Source organism: Xyrauchen texanus, chromosome 30 (assembly GCF_025860055.1).
Source record: "Xyrauchen texanus isolate HMW12.3.18 chromosome 30, RBS_HiC_50CHRs, whole genome shotgun sequence".
NCBI lineage: Eukaryota > Metazoa > Chordata > Actinopteri > Cypriniformes > Catostomidae > Xyrauchen > Xyrauchen texanus.
The window spans coordinates 36,761,597-36,785,883 of record NC_068305.1 but is presented as its reverse complement, the minus strand read 5'-3'; the positions used below and the strand labels follow the sequence as shown (position 1 = coordinate 36,785,883).

At 37.7% G+C, this 24,287-nt stretch overlaps 1 protein-coding gene across 2 annotated transcripts in view; it reads left to right on the top strand.

Moving 5' to 3' along the window:
* Window positions 1-2,545: 2,545 nt before the first annotated feature.
* The window catches only part of atad2b (ATPase family AAA domain containing 2B), a 108,397-nt gene continuing 86,655 nt past the window's right edge, over window positions 2,546-24,287 (top strand). Inside the window, exons 1-17 of one of the 2 annotated variants that reach the window (XM_052098964.1) lie at window positions 2,546-2,757; window positions 6,496-6,653; window positions 10,329-10,360; window positions 10,491-10,638; window positions 12,686-12,782; window positions 13,007-13,133; window positions 13,554-13,703; window positions 14,656-14,731; window positions 14,887-14,988; window positions 16,251-16,362; window positions 16,486-16,601; window positions 17,503-17,677; window positions 18,146-18,234; window positions 19,439-19,598; window positions 21,960-22,050; window positions 22,992-23,303; window positions 23,944-24,088. In XM_052098964.1, the coding sequence (XP_051954924.1) occupies window positions 2,647-2,757; window positions 6,496-6,653; window positions 10,329-10,360; window positions 10,491-10,638; window positions 12,686-12,782; window positions 13,007-13,133; window positions 13,554-13,703; window positions 14,656-14,731; window positions 14,887-14,988; window positions 16,251-16,362; window positions 16,486-16,601; window positions 17,503-17,677; window positions 18,146-18,234; window positions 19,439-19,598; window positions 21,960-22,050; window positions 22,992-23,303; window positions 23,944-24,088 (2,201 nt within the window). In that variant the 5' untranslated portion in view covers window positions 2,546-2,646. Of the gene's footprint in view, window positions 2,803-6,495; window positions 6,654-10,328; window positions 10,361-10,490; window positions 10,639-12,685; window positions 12,783-13,006; window positions 13,134-13,553; window positions 13,704-14,655; window positions 14,732-14,886; window positions 14,989-16,250; window positions 16,363-16,485; window positions 16,602-17,502; window positions 17,678-18,145; window positions 18,235-19,438; window positions 19,599-21,959; window positions 22,051-22,991; window positions 23,304-23,943; window positions 24,089-24,287 lie in introns of both variants that reach the window. The other variant, XM_052098963.1, reaches the window with a different exon arrangement.

The window sequence follows — 24,287 nt, the reverse complement described above, 5'->3', positions numbered from 1 at the left end:
ATTAGATTAACCAAACATTAAATAATTATTGTGTGTGTGTGTGTGTGTGTGTGTGTGTGTGTGTGTGTGTGTGTGTGTGTGTGTGTGTGTGTGTGTGTGTGTGTGTGTGTGTGTGTGTGTGTTTGTTTTGGAGAAAAGGGGTAGTAGTGACAGATGTGAGCAAAGCAATACATATACACAAACAGTCATGTACCTACTGACAGATATCACTGAAATATGTGTCCAACACTTGTCTTTGGGACTGACAGCTATAGGCTTTGTAAACAGCATAAGTAAATAAATAACAAATAACTGAGTACCCCGTGCATGTTTGCCAATCAAAAAACGTGGACGTGGCTGTCAACCAATAGTGCGAGTAAAGGGCGAAGCTATCTGTTTTTCTGACAAATTGCACGACGGCAGTGTTTGTAAAAGGAAAAACTGAACACATTCAATTACATTACCCAAACATAAAATAATGCTGGTGTGTTTTGGGGTAAAGGGGTAGTAACAGATGTGAGCTCAGCAGTACAGATATACAAACATTCCATACACATTAAAGATAGTACAACCAAAAATGAAAATTCTCTCATTATTTATTCACCCTCATGCCGTCCCAGATGTGTATGTGATTTTTAGAAGAATATCTCAGCTCTGCAGGTCCAATCAATGCAAGTGAATGGTGACCAGAACCTTAAAGCTCCTAAACGATAAATCTCCACTTTAACTTTCACATTCTTCTTCTTTCGTTTTTTGTGATTCACATTCTTCATGCATATCGCCAACTACTGGGAAGGAAGGAGGATTTATAGTATAAAAAAAGGACCTAAATATTGAAGAAAAAAGTCATCCACATCTGGGATGGCATGAAGGTGAGTAAATGATGAGAGAATTTTCATTTTTGGGTGAACTATCCCTTTAAAGTTGTAAGGGATTTATTAATGCAATGAATGTATGATGCACCTAGTACTGAAAGAAACCACTGAAACCTGAGAAATTACACTTGTCTTTGTGATTGACCGTCATATGCTTAGAAAAAAAAAGAAAAAAAAAAACATAACATGTAGCCCATGGATTTGAGCCAATCTGAATACGTTGATGAGGCTGTCAACTAATAGTACGACTTTGGGGCGTGACTGTCTGTCTGACCGACCAATTGGAGATGATGAGAGTGTTTATAGAAGCCAGAGCTTGTTAATTTAAAAATGGTAATCAAATTAATTTCTTGACATTCTCTGTTGTAATGATTTTAAATACGTGTTCTATACACATGTCATTTGATATGAGAACAACGATTTGAGCATATTTCTATGTGGGATAAAAAAGCATATTAATAAAGCATATTACTTACTGAAATAAATGTATTTAAGCAAATTCCTACCACAAATGCAAATATAGCCAAACAATAAAAAGAACATTCTTCATATTTCCATCTTGGAAATGTGACTTTATATTTTGTATGCATTAGCATAACAATAGTAACACTCTGCATGCACCAATAGAACATCTGGAATATAAAATAATTAATTAGATAAAATGTAATGAAATAAAATAATACAAAAAGTGCTAATAAATATATTTGGGCATGATGGTATCAGATTGTATATGGAACTTTTATAGGAATTTAATAATTACCATTAATGGCAATTAATGGTAATGGATGACCCAAAAATTAAAATTCTCTCATCATTTACCTATCCTCATGTCATCCTAGATGTGTATGACTTTCTTTCATCAGCTGAACACACATGAAAATGTTTAGAAGAATATTTCAGCTCTGTAGTCCATACGATGCAAGTGAACGGGTAACATTTTTTGCATGCAAGTAATCCATCCAACTCCAGTGGTTAAATCCATGTCTTTAGAAGTGATATAATAGGTGTGGGTGAGAAACGGATCAATATTTAAGTCCTTTTTTAATTTTTTTTACAACAAATCCCCACTTTCACATTCTTCATGTGTTTTTGGCATTTCACATTCTGGACCTACAGAGCCAAGATATTCTTCTAAAATCTTTATTTGTGCACAGCAGAACAAAGAAAGTCATACTGTACACATCTGGAATGGTACCAGGGTGAGAAAATAATGTTTATGTTTGGGTGAACTATTCCTTTAATGTACCATTGTGTTTACATGGTACTTAAAGGAATTCCATGGTTTTACCATTTTCAAAAATATAATATTATCCTGTTTACATGCTCAAATACCTAAGTAATATCATATTAATTTGGGTACCCTTTGTGAGTTAACCAAAGTGTATAAAGACAGACATTTTAACAATGGAAATTTGATAAAATAATAGTTTTTTATTTTATATCGTCCGTATCCATTGGAGTTGACAGTGTAACCGTGAAAATATTCCCAAAGACGACAGACACGAAAACCTTTAGAACCAGAGCAATTCGAAATTCACTTTAGCAATACCGCGTGAACAATTTAACATTTATTTTCAAATTCCCGTGGCGCCAACTTCTTTCAAGCGCGCTCACACACTCGTCTGTAGCGGAAGTGGTTCGCCGGAGAGTTTCTGCTGGCTGACAGTAGAGGGAGAGAGAGAGAAAGAGAAATGGCGCCTTGGCACTCTACTAGCTGAGATACAGTCAAAACGAAGGCAACTGACAAGAGCTACAGGACAGAACCCGTCTATCAACAGGGACAACAGCAATTATGGTTAACACTAGAAAGAGCTCGGAGCACAAGGCCTCCAGACCCTTCGTCTTGGGCCGGACGCGGTCGTCTCAGAGGAACAACCCAAACTTGGACGAACACAACAGCTCTGTAAGGAAGAGAGAGACACCGGCTCCTTATTCTCTTCGCCAGCCGGTTAGCGAGCTCTCACTTTGGCCTCTTGGAGATGGATAAATGTATAGATATGTGTAAATGGATGGATGTCCACCTCTTTTGTTCCCAAATTTCGCCTTCAGTGACACTTGACGATGCATAATATACAGTATAACGACACGGCAGCACTTAATCCGGGCGTGTAGTTTAGTTTGAAATGTTTTGACACTGATAATAGCATGAGTTTACCAAAGCCGGCTGGCAGGTTTCATGCACTCAGTGCACCCAAGTTGTCTTTTGTTGTATTGATGTCCGATTCGCGAATGATTTGTTCTGTTGAACCGGTTCTTTTGAATGATTTTTGCGAACCGATTCGCAATGAGTTCGTTTGTTGTTGGAGTAATATAAAAATATCAATCAAACTGGAAACCTAAGAAAAGGCAGCGTTTGACCATTTGTTTTCGAGAAGGTAGGACAATGCCTGTAACGCCATGTTCATGTTTAAAAAAAACAATTAGAGTGACGACATCAAACTGGAATGGATGCATTTACTCTAAAGACGGATATAAATATAATTTAAAAGTAGTATCATAAAATGAAAAATAAACGCAGTAGTTAACTGGATGTTTCACGTCAAATAAATAACAATAGAAACCTATGGGAAAACTTTTGAGTCATGAATTGAGCGAATCAAATCACTGAATGAATAGTTTGAACGAATCGACTCGCTGAAATGAATCGAACGTTATATTTTTGCCGTGTGTGTTTGTTGCGCTCGAGAGGCACCGGCGCGCGCCATTCTGTCACGCGCTCCAACAGTCCGATTAAAACACTAGAGCAAAAGCGCGTTTGGCACTTTTTGGCAGATTAAAAACGGCTCGTCCTCCGTGTCTTTTTAACAATAAAACAAGCTAGTGTTGGGGGAAGGGACAATCTCAGTTGAGACAGACCCCTTGTGGCTCGAATCAGGCATTGTTCATGATTTTAGGAAGTCTGAACTTCAGTGTTTCTGTCAAACTTTATCTGGTGTGTTATCAGCTTTTGACAAATGTTGCCCTTTGTTGTGTTTTTGTGAACACCAGAGGACTGTTTTAAATGACGACAGCCTAAAAGCTTTTATTGGAGTGCTTCGTTATGTTTTGGATATACAGGTCCTTCTCAAACAATTAGCATATTGTGATAAAGGTCATTATTTTCCATAATGTAATGATAAAAATTAAACTTTCATATATTTTAGATTCATTGCACACCAACTGAAATATTTCAGGTCTTTTATTGTTTTAATACTGATGATTTTGGCATACAGCTCATGAAAACCCAAAATTCCTATCTCAAAAAATTTGCATATTTCATCCGACCAATAAAAGAAGTGTTTTTAATACACAAAAAAAAAAAAAATCAACCTTCAAATAATTATGTTCAGTTATGCACTCAATACTTGGTCGGGAATCCTTTTGCAGAAATGACTGCTTCAATGTGGCGTGGCATGGAGGCAATCAGCCTGTGGCACTGCTGAGGTGTTATGGAGGCCCAGGATGCTTCGATAGCGGCCTTAAGCTCATCCAGAGTGTTGGGTCTTGCGTCTCTCAACTTTCTCTTCACAATATCCCACAGATTCTCTATGGGGTTCAGGTCAGGAGAGTTGGCAGGCCAATTGAGCACAGTAATACCATGGTCAGTAAACCATTTACCAGTGGTTTTGGCACTGTGAGCAGGTGCCAGGTCGTGCTGAAAAATGAAATCTTCATCTCCATAAAGCTTTTCAGCAGATGGAAGCATGAAGTGCTCCAAAATCTCCTGATAGCTAGCTGCATTGACCCTGCCCTTGATAAAACACAGTGGACCAACACCAGCAGCTGACATGGCACCCCAGACCATCACTGACTGTGGGTACTTGACACTGGACTTCAGGCATTTTGGCATTTCCTTCTCCCCAGTCTTCCTCCAGACTCTGGCACCTTGATTTCCGAATGACATGCAAAATTTGCTTTCATCCGAAAAAAGTACTTTGGACCACTGAGCAACAGTCCAGTGCTGCTTCTCTGTAGCCACTGGTTCAAAAGTGGCTTGACCTGGTGAATGCGGCACCTGTAGCCCATTTCCTGCACACGCCTGTGCACGGTGGCTCTGGATGTTTCTACTCCAGACTCAGTCCACTGCTTCCGCGAGGTCCCCAAGGTCTGGAATCGGTCCTTCTCCACAATCTTCCTCAGGGTCCGGTCACCTCTTCTCGTTGTGCAGCGTTTTTGCCACACTTTTTCCTTCCCACAGACTTCCCACTGAGGTGCCTTGATACAGCACTCTGGGAACAGCCTATTTGTTCAGAAATTTCTTTCTGTGTCTTACCCTCTTGCTTGAGGGTGTCAATGATGGCCTTCTGGACAGCAGTCAGGTCGGCAGTCTTACCCATGATTGCGGTTTTGAGTAATGAAACAGGCTGGGAGTTTTTAAAAGCCTCAGGAATCTTTTGCAGGTGTTTAGAGTTAATTAGTTGATTCAGATGATTAGGTTAATAGCTCGTTTAGAGACCCTTTTCATGATATGCTAATTTTTGGAGATAGGAATTTTGGGTTTTCATGAGCTGTATGCCAAAATCATCAGTATTAAAACAATAAAAGACCTGAAATATTTCAGTTGCTGTGCAATGAATCTAAAATATATGAAAGTTTAATTTTTATCATTACATTATGGAAAATAATGAACTTTATCACAATATGCTAATTTTTTTAGAAGGACCTGTATGTAGAAGTGCTTACTACTATGCAAATAATGTGGTACTTGAATGTACAGTAGTAATCATTCAGAATCATGGTGTTTGACACAGTACCTTGATATCATTTGATAAGTTTACATTTATGCACTTGACAGACACTTTTAGCCAAAGCAGTGATTTACGGTCATAATAATTTGTCAAGTTTGTTTCTGTACAAGTTTTCAGTGGTTTATGGAGTTGTAGTAGCTGTCAGCTGATTAAACTTGATCTTGAACAGGCTAAAATATTTGGGCTCATCCACTTTTATGGCTTTGGTTTCTGTCAGCACCGTAATGCAATATTGTTTGATGTTTTTTGTTACTTTAATGATTTTGACTGAGTGTACAATGCCACTATTTAAACTTATAGCACTACTACTACACTACATCTATTTTCTTTAGGTAGACATATATTTTTTATTTTGGAACTGCAAATAATTCAGAGTTCATAACTTTGCCTTGTTTAATTTGTTTGTTGCTTTTTGCACATCGAGTGTATTTGGATGGTGTAAACAGTAGCTGTGTTGTGTTATTGAGTCAGCGGTGAGAATTCGGGATATGGTGTATTGAGTAATGGAGTCCATTAGTGAAGTCTACATTTCAATGCCCAGCTGACAAACATGTCTGGAGTTTTTGTCTTATTTCTCTGCTGGCATTAAAAATGTGTCTTTTACATTTATGCATTGGCAGACACTTTTATCCAAAGCAACTTTTACACTGCATTCAATGTATACATTTGACTAGTATGTGAGTTCTCTGGAAATTAATCAAACCCATGCTTTTGGCGTTGCTAGCACCATGCTCTACCAGTTGAGCTACAGGAACAGGAAATGTAGGGTTCTTTTTGAAGACTCAAGCCCTTAGTTGTTAATTAATATTGAATACAAATGGTGGACATACTTTCATGATGTTTATTTTGTCAAATTATTATTCGGCAAGCTTATGCAAGCATTGTAATATAATGTGGACCTCGGTCTGTTGCAGAAGGAGACCAGCAGTGATGTTAACAGCAGTAGCCCATGTTTGTCCCCACCGCCCAAGCGGACACGCAGGCAGACACCCCCGAGTTCAACAGACACTTCCCCAAGCCCCAAGAGTAAAGGCCAGAGAGGCACATGGAACATGCCCAGACACTGTACCAGGTGAGGTCTTCCTATTGATATGCCAATCAGGAGAGGGGAAAATATCTGGTTTACATATGCGTTGCATTTCTTTCTCAAACGATTCCACATAGATCCACAAAAATCCACTTGAAAAAGTATGCACTAGACAAAGCAGATAAGTGCCATGCTTAACACTGCTGAAATTCACAGAGTGAGGAATCCTTCAGATTAGTTTTATAGCTAAGACATTTTACACAAAGTTGAATGTTGCTCTGAAATGGGATTTCATTTATGGTGCTTTCACAGTAGCTTCTTTTGGTGCGCACCCGGGTTCGAAAGACGTAAAATTTTGTTTTTTGTTTGAAAGATGTGAACGCTGTTTTTCCGAACTTCTTGAAAAGGTGGTCTGAGGTACGTTCATGTGAACCTCAGGACTGTTCTCTGCTGATATGAATGCAATTGTACCACATTGCTGTAAGGAACCACTTGTGATAACGTAAAATCCACATGGATTTTACAGCCTTTGCAGGCCTCCAATCGCAATTATTTAAGTATAATGCATTTCTCATACCTGCTTGTCTCCAAATAAATCCACTTAAAAGAGCAGTTCACATTCTTCACATCTCTTGCAATACAATAAACTCTGGTTCGGTCCAAGCAATCAAACCATGATTCAAGTTTCTGAGACAAGATTTTTATCCACATTCTGTTTCTGTTGGTGGGTCACAGCTGGCTTAGGTGGTTTTCACAGTGGGCACATTTGCTGTGGTCCGAATCAGAGCGCGGTTGTTCCCGGTGCCCCCCATAACTTTGGTCTTGTTTCAGACTCTCATACGATTCTGGGTGCTTCTAAGTCGGAAGGCTGCAGCCTAGTTAGGGTGGATATATCTGCTGCCACATCATCAAACATTGTCGAAGGCCAGCGCAATTGTGAGGATACTTGAAAGGCACCCTCGTTTCGCAGCCTTCATTTGCCATATTTTCGAAGCATCGGGTGCATCCTAAGTGGCCTTCAATCACCCATCAGCATTAGGGACAAGACTGTTTAACCACGCAAGACAACTAAATCTGTCAATGGGGTTATGCATGTTTCGTCACCTGCATCACTTCTGTTGCCCACTCTCTACTAAGTGCATGCAAGGAGAGATAGAAGCCACACATATTAAGGACAGTTAATACAGATCAAATTTAATTTTGAATTCAAGACTTGTCAATTTGCCAGAAGATGCTTCAGCAAATAATCCAGCACTTTGAGAACAATTTTCCCCAAAGACAAATTGGAAGGATTTTGGGCATTTCACCCTCTACAGTGCACAATATAGTTAAAAGATTCAAGGAATATGGTCAAATCTTGGTGCATAAAGGGCAAGCCGAAAACCACTTCTGAATGCTCGTGATCTCTGATCCCTCAGACATCACTATCTTAAAAAACGTAATTTATTGTAATGGATATCATGAACATGGACTTTAGTAAACCTTAGTCAACACCACTCACTGCAGCATCCACAGGTGCAAGTTTAGACTTTACTATGCAAACCAGATGCGCTGCCAACATCTTTGACGGAAAGTAGAACAGTGGAACTGTGTTTTTTGGTCCGAGTCCACATTTAAAATTATTTTTAAAAACAAAGCTGTCGTGTTCTCTGGCCAAAGATGAAAAAGACCATCCAAGGTGTTATCAGCATCAGATCCAAAAGCCAGTGTCTGTATGGGTCAGGAGTTTGTTGGTGCCAATGGCATGGGTAACTTGCACATCTGTGTGAACACCATGAATGCAGACATGTATGTAAAAAATTTGGAGCAACATATACTGCCATCCAGCCCATCTTTTCCAGGGACGTCCCTGCATTTTCCAGCAGGACAACTTCAAACCACATACTGCTCGGATTACAAGTGCATGACTGTGAAGCAGAGAGTGTGGGGGCTAGATTGGCCTGCCTGCAGACCTCACCATCTCCAATTGAGAATGTGTGGCGCATTATGAAGCACGCCATACAGCATCGAATACCCCATACAATTGTGGAGTTGAAGACCTTTTGTCTTCAGTGCCCAAATGCTTAATAAGTGTTATTAGAAGAAAAGGTGATGTTTCACAGTGGTAAACACTTGACTGTCCCAACTTTTTTGGAGTGTTGCAATCATCTGATTTGAAATTACTGTACATTTAAAAAATAAAAATAAAAAATAGAACAAAAAAAAAATAACAATGAAATTCACAAGGTAAAACATCATAAAATGTTTAGTTGTAGTGCTTTCAATATAGCAAAGGGTGCATATAATTTACAAATCACTCCTTTTTGTGTTTATTAGCATTTTTCACACTGTGTCCCAACTTTTTCAGAATTGGGTTTGTGTATAATGAACTATGGCATTTTTGTTATGAAAAAACAGCAGTCTAAATAAATTTAGAAACGTTTTCTGCCACAACTACCATAGGTAATACAATTTTTGTAAGTGTTGTGATTTGAGAATTGAAAAGCCTGCTAATTTATGTTTTCTCCTGTTTTCTTCGTCAGTGTCGTTTAGAATGTGGGGTCTGTTTGTTTCATCACCGAAACAGAAGATTTTTGCAATAGACAATTCTATACTGTATTCAAACAGGTTTTGCAATCCTCGCCGCGCATCTCACATGTTCACAAGCGCATTTAAAATAGTCTGTTCTGTTGAGCCCAGTCCGCGAATGACCTCACCTGGTCTACGCTTGTGCTGCTTTATCCGTGATTGAGCCGTCTTGATAATTGATCCTTGTAGCGCGGTTTAATTCCGCTTTTGAAGCAAACAAAATGTGCTCCAAAACATCCAGTTGACAGGGGAAGGGTCATTAATATTCAATAGGAAAGTGCTAACTGATTGTTCAGGGAAACGTTGTGAGCCCCTGCCATCCTACCATCCCAGCGCCACTGCTAAATGCATACTGGGGAAACACTGATTTGGAATTATGTGTAGGTGTTTAAAAAGTGGCGGTGGAAAGTAAACCTTATAAATAAGATAGATATTGACCTGGCAATTTTTCTAGGACTATTCGACCCATATAAACAAGTAGTCATGCAAGCCCAATGTACAGCATAATGGTATAGTATACGTTTCTATATTAAAACTCACTGTGGTGGAGTGGCAACGTCATTTTATTATTGTGAATTATTTCAAAAAATATTTCACAAATTTCTGTTACACAGTGTACATGGCTGCCAGAGCTGTTACCAGCAAACATACGGCACTTAGCATTGGTCAAAAAAGGATTTCCAAAACCACTTTTGGATTATAAACTCAGAGATGTGGATTCGGATGGTAATTAAATTAGTACACAAACTTTGTGCTTGTCAAAAAAACAGTAGGTAATTCAGCTGGGAATTTTCTCGTGGGAGGTGGGAGAAAAACGCAGACATTTCAGATTCAGATGGCAATAAAATCATTGACTACCCCCTGTAAATGCTGGAATGACACCAGGTCCCCATGTAAAATAATTGCCGTCCGTATAGGGCTTAATTGTGAGGAGATTCCCACACCTAATTCCATTAATTTTTTTTATCCTTGATATTGTGTTTAGAACATTAATTCTTGCTCTAACTTGTATGACAATTAAAATGTTTTAGTTTCAAATATAAGGTGGTGATAAATAATAAAGATTTGTTGCATTATTTATTTGGTTAAAGTGGAAACACGATCTTTGTAGTGTTTGAATATTTTTGTTCATAGATTTTTACTGTCTTCCAGGTTGTCCACTGGTGCCTTGCAGAATGGACACCGTAAGTCTATTAATTTCTTAAATGCATTTGTGAAATCTTACTGTATGACTGCTGCTCAGCACTCATTCATATCAGTCGTCTTGACACTTCTTATGATCATCAGATCATGATTGTTTCTTTAAACCTGTAGGCCGAATGAACCTGCGGGGTGATACTAGATCAGATGGGGACCACGGTCACATGAACGGTCATGTTGAGCTCAAAAGAAGCCGCCGGGTCAGAAAGAGCCAATTTGAACACCTCAATCAGAGTTTACTTTTCGACCAGCTTGTCAACAGGTAAAACTGCAGGTCTTATTGTAGTTACTCTCTGCCACAAGAAGGATGGTGCTAGTCTATTTGTTAGATTTGTTTTTCAATTTTGTCATCATTTACTCACTTGTATGTTGTTCCAACATTTGATCTATCTTCAATCTCACACAAAAGGAGATGTCAGGCAAAATATTAACCTCTGTCTCCACTTTACTTTCTTTGCATCTTTTTTTCCATACAATGAAAGTAAATGGTGACTGAGGCTGGCAGTCCCAAAGTAAGTCATTTTGGGTGTACTTTCTCTTTTTTCACAGCTACAAAACTTGAATTGTACCCCATAATTCGACTCATATTATCAAAGTGATGTGCTGTTTGGACATTTTGTGTACAAGTTATAATTCCCTCATGATTTTGAATGGTCAATGTCTAATTAGTTAGATGGCTGATAGGGCCAACATAGTTTACTGTTGCAGAAACAGTAAAGAGACAAAAAAATATAAAGCATTCAAGAGCTTTTTGAATTAGGTAGAGGAATTTAAAACTTGAAGTGGGCTCACTACATGCTTTTTAAAGTGGTGACCGCAATTGTTTTGGTTGCGTATGAAAAGGAACACTTGGTTCATGAGGTAGTTGATGCAATGCAAATGCAACAAGCATGTAGTCTGAAAGATGGCATAATATTTATTATGTATAAGACAGTGAAGAGTGATGCACTGTCCGGTGCCACTTGTTTTCTACCATACCAATTCTGACACCTAAACTCTGCGTAACGGCCTATTCCGATATGATACCAGTGTGCTTGATATCTACTGCATACCTCGCTGTGTGGAACTGATTAGGAGTACTGTTTTATGTGTGAAGACGCATAAACCTCTCGCTACACTTTTATTGTAAAATAAAGAAAACAGAAAAGTGTGTAGCCTTGGATGAATGGCTAATGCAGCAGCAAAATGAAGAGTAAGTCTGTTTAAAGGTGTCAGTGGATAAGAAGACAGTTCTTCTGTATTTTCTTTTAACATTGTATTGAATTCATATACAACTGCAAAATATATCTGAAAAGGCATTTTTAATCAAAGGATTTGCAAAAGTTTTGTATTACCAAGTTTCTCATGTGAGGTAGCGTGTTGCTGGTAGTCAAAGACAGATGGGCGAAATGTGGTGGAGGGAGGAGACCCGCTGGGGTTGGAATTGATAAAGGTGCTTTATGTTTTGAATGGGCTGAGCTGCTTTACGCTTCTCAATGATCCTGCATATCAAAGCTTAGAAGTGTAGTATTGTGCATATCATGTTTAATTGTACTGAATTATATAATATGTTTTTATTGTTTGGAGCAATTCACTAGTGGATGGCTGTTGTGGATTTTTCAATTGACTCCATATTTAAAAGGGTGGCTGATGTAATGTTGATAAATACATATAGTGCATTTTAAATGTATTTTAAATTTCTCAGTAAATTAAATGTAAACCAAATAAAATAGCTGAAATTAACCACTTATTTTACACAATACCAATTTACTCAAAGTTCCCTTAAACATCTGAAAATGAAAAACTTGCACAAGGTTGAGTTAAGATATCTATGAATTGGCCAAGCAGACATGGTTATCGCTCAATGCTAATAATCTCTTAATGGCCAAATATTGGCTTATTTCTTGGCTCAGCCAATATTTCAGTCTATCAATAAAATTTACAAAGACAAATTCCTTGTATGTACAACTTTATCATAATTTGGATAGAGCATAATAAGGGTTGTATTTAGTTTATTTCAGTGGTTCTCAAACTTTTCAAACCATGTGCCATATCTAATCAGATCAGACCTTTTAAGTACCACCTAGCACACAAGTTGCCAATTCATGCATTGTATTACCAACGCAAGAATGATCAGATGAACAAAGTATTATTAAATAAAAAATATATAATTAAAATATAACAAGTACATTTGATAGTTTTTAATATTTTACATTTCCTGAGTGTTTTACCATCTGGGGTGCTCTGAGAAATATTGTTTTAAAAGACAATCAAAAGTCGAGATTGTTTTGTTGTTATTGAACGTGCATGCTTCTTCTGTCTGTTATTAGTACGGCAGAAGCAGTTCTTCAAGAAATGGACAACATCAGCAGCATTCGGCAGAATCGGGAATTGGAGCGCCTTCGCATGTGGACGGACACTGAACTGGTGGAGTTTTATTTCCTTTAATACTGATGATTAAACAGCAGAACAATTCAACCTTATTGTCCATCCCTTTAGGCAAACAGTTGCCCACATTCAAGTTATTACATTTTTTATTACTCTGATGCATTGGCCTATCTCTTCAGTGTGGGCTATGAATCCACTCATGATTCAAAACTCATTGATTCTTCCACATTTTTCATTCAGATGTTTATATTTTTCTGCTGCAGGAAAACATGGACATGTACTCCCGCGTGAAGAGGAGGAAATCGATGCGGAGGAACACATTTGGAATGCAGACGCATCACAAATCCCTCAACAAATCGAAGGACCCTGAAGAGGATGATGGAACTGAAGGTATATGTGGATTTTAAGAAGAATTCACCCCAAAATGAAAGTTTTATCATTATTTACTTGCCTTCATTTAAAGAAGAATTCACCCAAAAATGAACATTTTATCATTATTTACTCACCTTCATGTTGTGCCAGACCTGTATATCTTTATTTCTTCTGTGGAACACAAAAGGAGATGCTGGGCAGAATGATAGCATCAATCTCCATTCACTTTCATTTGTATATGGGAAATAAGATGCAATGAAAGTGCATAGCAACTGAGACTGCCTGTCATATTTTTTGTGAACTTTACCCTTTAAACTCTTTAAAATAACATTTGTTTCATGATTACAACATAATAAAGATGCTCTTTATTTGTTTACATGTCTCTTTGAGCTGAATGTTTCAATTACTTTGGTTCTTTTCCATTTTCCTTTTTTTAAGAGTCTCAAGATGAGGAAGAGGAGGATGAAGATGTAGAGGCAGATGACGATGATGATGGAGACGAGGCCGAAGAAGCTGGAGAGGAAAACGACAGACCTTATAACCTCAGGCAGCGTAAAACTGTGCAGCGTTATGAAGCTCCCCCAATAGGTACACACTCCAAACACAATTACACCTGAGCATTCATACTCACCTGAGCTTTCTGTACTCGCTCAGACTCACCTGAGCTTTCTGTACTCGCTCAGAATCAACGGAGCTTTCTGTACTCGCTCAGACTCACCTGAGCTTTCTGTACTCGCTCAGACTCACCTGAGCTTTCTGTACTCGCTCAGACTCACCTGAGCTTTCTGTACTCGCTCAGACTCACCTGAGCTTTCTGTACTCGCTCAGACTCACCTGAGCTTTCTGTACTCAGCTCAGACTCACCTGAGCTTTCTGTACTCGCTCAGACTCACCTGAGCTTTCTGTACTCGCTCAGACTCACCTGAGCTTTCTGTACTCGCTCAGACTCACCTGAGCTTTCTGTACTCGCTCAGACTCACCTGAGCTTTCTGTACTCGCTCAGACTCACCTGAGCTTTCTGTACTCGCTCAGACTCAACGGAGCTTTCTGTACTCGCTCACTCACTTAAGCTTTCTGTTCTCGCTCACTAACTTAAGCTTTCTGTATTCGCTCACTCACTTAAGCTTTCTGTACTCGCTCACTCACTTAAGCTTTCTGTACTCGCTCACTCACTTAAGCTTTCTGTACTCGCTCACTCACTTAAGCTTTCTGTACTCGCTCACTAACTTAAGCTTTCTGTACTCGCTCACTAACTTAAGCTTTCTGTACTCGCTCACTCTCTTAAGCTTTCTGTACTCGCTTAGACTCACCTGAGCTTTCTGTACTTATTAAGAACTGAGCTTTCACTAATAATCGGACTCACCTGAGCTATTTGTTTTAAGTCAGTCATGTCCTTACCTCGCTCTGTGTCCTGTAATTACTCAAGTCATACTATAATTTTAATAGGTCATCAGCAGGTTTTCATGCCATGTTCCTGCAATGAATGTAGTATTATAAATTACAAATTTGCATCTTGAATGTTTCATATGTGTCATCTCAGAACCAGTGAACAGGAGGCAAAGCAAGGGCAGTCTCTTTGATACACACAGATCTCCTGCAAGAAGAAGCCATATTAGGTGAATAATAGTTATTTTTAAACAAAATAACTCAAACATTTTGAATAATTTTCAATAAATCTGGACTTCTCTTATCCTATTTTGCCTGTTGTACATTACTGAAAGTCAATGGTTTATTTATAATTTTTTGTCTTTTATGGTTTTTAATCACCTAGAATAAAGAAACATGCAATTCACAGTAGTGAATCAACATCATCATCTGATGAAGAGCGTTTTGAGAGGCGGAAAAGCAAAAGCATGAGCAGAGCTCGTAACAGGTGACGTTAAAGCTATTGCGGAATTATTACAGAACATCTGTTTAGTTTCAGCTGTCAAGAATATGCAACTGCTTGTTATGAAAATTCACCCAAAAATTTTAAATCTTTCCTGACATTTCAAACCCAAATGATTTTTCTTTCTTTGGGATACAAAAGGAAATGTTAGGTAGAATTACAGCCTTAGTCACATTTCACTCTTATCATATTACAATGAAATGTAATGGTGTCTAATGCCTCTTAAAGGAATAGTTCACTAAAATTTATTTTTAATGCTCTCATCATTTATTAATGCTCATGCCATACCAGATGTGTCTGACTTTCTTTATTCTGCTGAACATAAACAAGTGAATGGTGACCAGAACACTTGAATGTCCAAAAATGACAAAGGCAGTATAAAAGTAATCCATATGACTCCATATTAGTGGTTAAATCATGTCTTGTGATAGGTGTGGGTGAGAAACATCAATATTTAATAAAAAAAATTATATATATATTTTTTTACTCTAAACCTAGACTTTCACTTTCTAATTCAGCCACCTACTGGTTAGGGCTGGTCAAAGGTGGAGATTTATAATATAAAAATGACTTTTTACATTGATCTGTTTCTCACCCACACCTATTATATCGCTTCTGTACATATGGATTTAACCACTGGAGTCATGTGGATTACTTTTATCCTGTCTTTGTCAGAAAACTATAAATAAGCCTTTCACAAGTTGATTCCACCAAAAAGTGTAACACTGTGGTGGTTTCAAAACATTGTTCTGTTTGATTAAGTGTCATGTCTACCTGACACAGCAACTTTGAGCTTCGAAGATCTGGTCACCATTCACTTGCATTTTGAGGACCAACAAAGCTGAGATATTTTTCTAAAAATAATCAATCTATGTTCACTAGAGAAAAGAATGTCATACACATATAGGATGTCATGAGAGTGATTAAAGGATGAGAGAATTTACATTTTTGGATGAACTATCCCTTTATTGTATGACTTTATATCATCAATGAAACACAACAGGAGATGTTCCTGTTGTGTTTCATTGATGAAATAAAGTAAATGTAAAAAAAAAGTAAATGTAACTTGAGCGATTTGTCCCTTTAATACAGGGTCAAAGTAGCCAACAGTTTCTTATTAAGTTTATTCTCTTCATTTTCATTAAATTCTTCATTTATCACAAATTCACAAATGGTTAATTTTGGAAGATGGTGATGGTTGCATAGGTTGTCTATAGTCTTGACGAGTTGGTTAAAATATGTGACAGGTGTCTACCTATGAACCTGCGTGCAGAGGATCTGGCCAGCGGTGTACTTCGGGACCGTGTAAAAGTGGGTGCCAGTTTGGCAGATGTGGATCCCATGAATCTTGACATTTCTGTGAGTCTAATGGTTTAACTTATCTACATTTTATTCTACAGGTCTGTGAAGCTTTATTGTAAGCATACAAAAATAATGAATGTTTTATGGGTTCGCTTTTGATATTGACTCTTTCAAATGCAGGTGAAGTTCGACAGTGTTGGAGGTCTTACCCATCATATCCAGTCTTTGAAAGAGATGGTTGTGTTTCCTCTACTATATCCAGAAGTGTTTGAGAAGTTTAAAATCCAGCCCCCAAGGTGCAGCTTTGTTCTTAACCTATTTTGATGTAACTGTGTATTTAAAGAGGTCATATCACAAGGAATCAAATTTCCTTTGTGTTTTCATAGTACTTTGTTCTATCTCAAACGATCAGTCACTTTCAGAACTTAAAACGTCAGTCGTAGCCTAAAACAAGGGCATAAACTAAAACCAAGCTGCAACATTTGACTGTTAAAATGACTGTCCACATTTATACGTCTATGGTGTCTATAGAGCGCAAAAGTGTCCGCCCACTTTTTTAGCCGTCTTCTTGATTACAGAATACTTAAGCCTGTACTAAATAAAGATTCACTGCCCAACTCAATGAAACAATGTGCACAACACGCATCTGTCTTTTCTTTCTTCCTTTAAAACACGGTTAATTACTCTCTTTTGATATTGGTAACGAAAGCATTGCAGCGTCATATTTCAGTTTGGTTGCTATGAGACGTCTCTGACAATCAGTGTACCCCTCAAAATCACAACTTAATCAATCTCAAAATTAAAAATGATCTCCCTCTTTGACACGTTTGTGTTTAGTTGTCAGAATTTCGAAAGTGAAAATTCACTGTCCACTGATTTTATGCATATATACATGCATTTTATATATATGTATACACATTTGTGTCAAAGATTAATACCTGTAACAATTAGTCTAATTACCCCCATTCAATTAAATGATGAAAAAACAATTTCATGCATGTCCTTTGAGACAGTGTGAAGTAAATATATTTATGATTATTTTTTTTTTTAAATGTTTGTTGTAACGTATCATGAACCATAATTGAATTATTAAAGATAAAATGAATTAACTAATAATATGACCCCTTTAAAAACATTGTATATGATCAGAAGTAGGTGAAATCTTAACCTCAACATGTTTTTTTTCCCTCTTAACAGAGGATGCCTATTCTATGGGCCTCCAGGAACAGGTAAGACACTGGTGGCACGGGCTTTGGCTAATGAATGCAGTCAGGGGGACAGGAAGGTGTCTTTCTTCATGCGCAAGGGTGCTGACTGCCTCAGCAAATGGGTGGGAGAGTCTGAACGACAGCTCCGCCTACTTTTTGACCAGGTGAGACAATAGGGTAGTCTCAACCCCACCCCCAAACCCAAGATGACCTTGAGCTAGTTTCTGTTTCTCAGACTGTGGAGTGATTGTTTATGAAACAGATATTTGTTGTACAGAAAAAAAGTTTGTTTTACTGAAATAATAAGGTTGGTGTTTGCAAAGATAAGCATCACTATGACAATTGCTCAAACTTAGAGTTCAGGAAGTTTAACAAACACCTAACCTAACTATATACCTTTTGATCTTCTTTAGACAGTGCAAGATGTTTTCAGAAACTGTCGTTTTAAAGTATTTTTGCACTGCCAAAGCTTTATCTCTTTGTTCATTCTTTTTGCATATTGCATGTGATCTTTGTAAATTTAGAGAAAAGCATATAGCCACATTAAAAAGGTGTCTGACTCGCCAGCTGTGTTGAAATTTCAGGTGGGTGATTAAGCAGGCAGGTATTGTTTTTATCCCCCCCCTCGACAGGCATACCTCATGAGACCCTCCATCATCTTCTTTGATGAGATTGATGGTCTCGCTCCTGTGCGCTCCAGCAGACAGGATCAAATTCACAGGTAATTCAACTGAATTAAAATTTAGATCACCCAAAAATGAAAATTCTCTTATTATTTACTCGTCCTCATTCAATCTCAGATGTATATGACTTTCTTTTGTAGAAACCAAACAGAGATTTTTAGAAGAATATTTCAGCTCTGGAGGTCATTTCAATGCATGTGAATGGTGGCCAGACTATTGAAGCCCAAAAAGCACATAAAGGCAACAGCAGTTCGACTAATGGTTTAATCAATGTCTTAATCTAAGGCTTGTTAAATGTCTTCTAAAGGTCACATCTTGCCATTGCAATTTCTAGGCACGATCATGATTTCGAGCTTGATTTAACTTCTGACTCATGCGGAGAGCACTAGATGGCGCCATAGGAAGTGTAATTGAGCTTGAAATCATGATCACCAAGGATACTGCTGTCAAGATATATAGTGAATAAGAGAAAACTGTTCCATTTTGGTCTGTTCTCACCCAAAACTGACTGGATCACTTCACATAATATTGATTAACCACTGGAGTCTTATGGATTAGTTTAATTTTGTGTTTATTGAAACTAAAGCTTCAAAAACTGCTCATTCATATTCATCGTCATGGTATTTTTTACTTTAACATATGACACATAGATGACATATGAAGGAATAGTTAATCTAAATATGATAATTCAGTCATTGTTGCCTCACCCTCATGTTGTTCCAAACCCATTTAACTTTTTTTTTTTGTGGATTATCTAAAGAATATATTGAATAATATATTAACCACTGATTTTCATGCTATAGCAGTTGCTATTGACTTGCTTTAAAGCATATAAAATCACCAAAAAGTGAAATGTTGTTCAGATTCTGTCTTCTGAAGGCATAATAATTACTATTTTCAAACTGGTTTCCTAAGCATTTTCTCATCTGTCACACTTAGACCCTCCCAATACAATCTACTTTCGTTGACCTTATGTTGCTGTGTCAGGTAGACATGACACTTAATCAAACAGAACAATGTTTTGAAACCACCACAGTGTTACACTTTTTGGTGGAATCAACTTGTGAAAGGCTTATTTATAGTTTTCTCTGCTTATTAAGCTGTTATAAAAATATTATTTTAGCATAAAAAATTTCATAGTTCACCTCTTTAGTGAAAAAATAAATAACTTGACTAGCATTGTAAAGATGAAAGGTATGATTAGTGGTTGATTCTTTTGTATGATTTTTTTTTTTTCTTTAGCTCCATAGTGTCCACATTACTGGCATTGATGGATGGTTTGGACAGTCGGGGGGAGATAGTGGTCATCGGTGCTACTAACAGACTAGACTCTATCGACCCCGCACTCAGGAGGCCCGGGCGCTTTGACCGGGAATTTCTGTTCAACCTGCCCGATAAAAAGGTGCACAAAATTGGTGCTTTAATTCACCAAAGTGGCATTCACCTGATCACAAAGTATAGTCAGGACATTACTGATGTAAACAGCACCATCACTATTTGAAATAAGTCAATTTTGATTAAATCTAGACAGGCCCCATTTCCAGCAGCCATCACTTCAACACCTTATCCTTGAGTAATCATGCTAATTTGCTAATGTGGTACTAGAAAATCACTTGCCATTATATCAAACACATTTGAAAGCTATTTTCTTCATTAAATGAAGCTTAACATTGTCTTTGTGTTTGTTTTTGTATTGCCACAGTATGCAATAGACTGACATGTCATAAGGTCAATATTATGGCAAAAATGGCTAAAAAGAAACAGCTTTCTCTAGATACTTGTCGACCAAACATTTTGCCGCCTGTGTGTGTGTGTGTGTGTGTGTGTGTGTGTGTGTGTGTGTGTATGTATATATATATATATATATATATATATATATATATATATATATATATATATATCTCTGAACTATATTTAATAATTATTTGTATTTTTAATATACACTCACCTAAAGGATTATTAGGAACACCATACTAATACTGTGTTTGACCCCCTTTCGCCTTCAGAACTGCCTTAATTCTACGTGGCATTGATTCAACAAGGTGCTGAAAGCATTCTTTAGAAATGTTGGCCCATATTGATATGATAGCATCTTGCAGTTGATGGAGATTTGTGGGATGCACATCCAGGGCACGAAGCTCCCGTTCCACCACATCCCAAAGATGCTCTATTGGGTTGAGATCTGGTGACTGTGGGGGCCATTTTAGTACAGTGAACTCATTGTCATGTTCAAGAAACCAATTTGAAATGATTCGAGCTTTGTGACATGGTGCATTATCCTGCTGGAAGTAGCCATCAGAGGATGGGTACATGGTGGCCATAAAGGGATGGACATGGTCAGAAACAATGCTCAGGTAGGCTGTGGCATTTAAACGATGCCCAGTTGGCACTAAGGGGCCTAAAGTGTGCCAAGAAAACATCCCCCACACCATTACACCACCACCACCAGCCTGCACAGTGATAACAAGGCATGATGGATCCATGTTCTCATTCTGTTTACGCCAAATTCTGACTGTACCATCTGAATGTCTCAACAGAAATCGAGACTCATCAGACCAGGCAACATTTTTCCAGTCTTCAACTGTCCAATTTTGGTGAGCTCTTGCAAATTGTAGCCTCTTTTTCCTATTTGTAGTGGAGATGAGTGGTACCCGGTGGGGTCTTCTGATGTTGTAGCCCATCCGCCTCAAGGTTGTGCGTGTTGTGGCTTCATAAATGCTTTGCTGCATACCTCGGTTGTAACGAGTGGTTATTTCAGGCAAAGTTGCTCTTCTATCAGCTTGAATCAGTCGGCCCATTCTCCTCTGACCTCTAGCATCAACAAGGCATTTTCAGCCCACAGGACTGCCGCATACTGGATGTTTTTCCCTTTTCACACCATTCTTTGTAAACCCTAGAAATGGTTGTGCGTGAAAATCCCAGTAACTGAGCAGATTGTGAAATACTCTGACCGGCCCGTCTGGCACCAACAACCATGCCATGCTCAAAATTGCTTAAATCACCTTTCTTTCCCATTCTGACATTCAGTTTGGAGTTCAGGAGATTGTCTTGACCAGGACCACACCCCTAAATGCATTGAAGCAACTGCCATGTGATTGGTTGATTAGATAATTGCATTAATGAGAAATTGAACAGGTGTTCCTAATAATCCTTTAGGTGAGTGTAGTTTTATGAATTATTTATAAATACTTATAAAATATATCTGAGATGTATGTATGTGTATATATATATATATATATGTTTTTTATTTGTTTGTATTTTTTAATAATTTGTACATTTTTTATTTTTTATAATTTTAGTTCAGTTAGAGCAATATTTCTCTGTATAAAACAAAATTTGAACAGATCATACATTAAATGCCACCAATAAAACTCTCCTGTTACACTGCTACTGTTGAAAAAATAGCCTGTTCCTGGGAAACCTACTCTTAAAAACTGCAAAGCCTCTTCTGAAAAATATGCCCCTACTGAATTTAAAAAAAATATATTTTTAGTAGCATTGCTGCTTTTATTTAGTTACTGGTTCAAAGACCATACCTTTGTAGCTATAAGTTGTTGTAACATCAGGCCAGCTCTGTGTCTGTCTAATTGCTGGTTGTGTATAATGTCTTCACAGCAGGACACTGGCTAATCAAAGCGTTTGCTCATTTGCTTTCACAAGCACCTGTTTAAAGTGTATCTGATCAAAACGTTTTGCTGTTACATGATCAAATTAGGTTTTATCCAAGTACTGACTGTGTTTCTATGTTTGTTCTCAATGACAGGCTCGAAAGCACATTCTAGAAATCCACACCAGGGACTGGAACCCCAAGCTAGCAGAACCTTTCATAGATGAGCTAGCCGAGAAATGTGTGGGTAAGATGGTTTAAAGTATTATTTTTTTATTGCTTCAGCGCTATGCCTCTTCCTAACATGGTGCAACGCAACATGTTTTAAGTGCCAGTTTTTTTATTTTTTGCTCGACGCAACTACCAGTCAAAATGATGTGATGTTTAAGCTGAGTTCCATTTAAAGTGTGGTTTGATTACACTTTTCAAGTTGAATGGAACACAGTAGCATGAGTGTACAACTGTGTTGAAGCTGGGTTTTGAATACATGAGATTTCACTGTGGCTGGAGCTACTCAGCATGACACACATTTAAAGTAAGCGACCGACAAAATGTTTTGTCACGCTATTGACAGTCATGGCTGGTTAGGACAAACCAATAGTTTAAAATGGGAAAAATATTAAATGTAACTTGTCTTTTTATTGTGTCACCCAAGGTTAAGATATGTTAACATTTTCTTTCTAATTTATTATGCTGTTTTTTCACTTTTTTAATGTTTTCATTTGTATCAAGGTATATATCTATATAATTTAAGTTTACTTTTTAGCTATGCAACTAAACATATAAGGAATACTGTACAGTCATCCAATCATTACCATGAAATAAACCCTAACAGTGTGATCAGGACCCAATTTTGTATCATCCTAAAAGAGTTTATGCCACTTATAACAGTACATGTCTTCTTACCAATTAAGTAAATAAATGGTAATGAAATATTGATTGTTTTTTGTTTTGTAAGGAAGATTAAATACAGCGGTCATTATACAAATATTTTGGACCGCAGAATGCCACAATTTTCCAATCAGAATGAAGTAATGTAGAATGGTGTGTAATGAGCAACTATTAGCTATAGCTGAAGTTAAACGTTGTTGTTAGCCACCACCTTATTCTGTGCATGGTTAAAGGTGCCTACATAGTAAAGTTCTCATGCATATGCGTGTAACTCTTACACATCTCCCGGTTTCTCAGGTTACTGTGGGGCCGACATCAAAGCACTTTGCACAGAGGCTGCGTTAGCGGCTCTGCGGCGGTGCTATCCTCAAATCTACGGCAGCAGCCAGTGTTACAAGCTGGACGTGGGCTCCATTGTTTTGGGGCCACAAGACTTTGGACGTGCCCTGCGCTCCATAGTACCTGCAGGCCAGAGGGCCCTTGCCCCGCCTGGTCATGCTCTCTCCTGCGTGTTGAGGCCCTTGCTGGGGCCCACGCTGGACCAAACGCTAGCCTGTCTGATGCGAGTCTTCCCCCATGCAGAGCCTCTGCACAGGGAACACACACACGGTACGACCTCCACATTTTGCTGTTCTTTTTTCTGTCAAATATTTTAAATATTGTGGAAAGTTTTCTGTCAAGCATAAACATACCAGAGTGGTTTCTTCCATTTTGGGGGAATCTTATAAAACTAGGCAAGAAATTGTTTCAGGTTAATTTCAACATCAAAATCAAAAGAATGAAAGTTTTTGCATTGTGAAATTCTTTTCATGACAGTTAAGCAGTTTTTGTCCTCCCATTCTCATTACTGTAATGTCATGGAAGTACCATGGTAGTATTTGTTTTACTGCTTTATGCTTTTTGTTAAAAAAATAAATAAATCAAATATGAAAATATAATGCAATTACAAAGATGCAAAACAAGTCAAAAATAATATAATGCTGAAAATCTGACTTGGAATTGTTTTTAGATTGAGTCAAATTTCAATATACATTTAAATCATTAAAATGGTTAATTAAAATATATATATATATATATATATATATATATATATATATATATATATATATATATTTCAAAAAGCATTTTTATTACTTTTGTACAATTTTGGTGCTGTGTTCGGTTGCACTTGATGTTTAACTGAACATCTGGGTCCTGAAGCAAAACCAGTTGAGTTCCACCACTTTGAGATGTTTCTCTGTAACTTTAGACACTGACAATCATCTGTTGGTGGAGGACTCATACAGCGAGGATGAGGAGTGTCTTGGTGCTCCCTCTATATATGAAAATCAGTCAGGATCCCCGAAGAAAGCAGCTTCCTCAATGTCGCATAAACCCTTTCTCCACTTTACCACGTGAGTCAAATGAATTACTCCGAACACAGAAATTAACTTTTTGTCATTGTTTTTGTTTTGACATTTGTCATTGTTTACTCACCCTCATGTTTTTTTCTATACCCACATGACTTATTTTCTGTGCAACAAAAGGTGACGATAGGCAGAATGACAGCCTAAGTCACCGGTCACTTTCATTGCAATGCTTTTTCTTTCATAC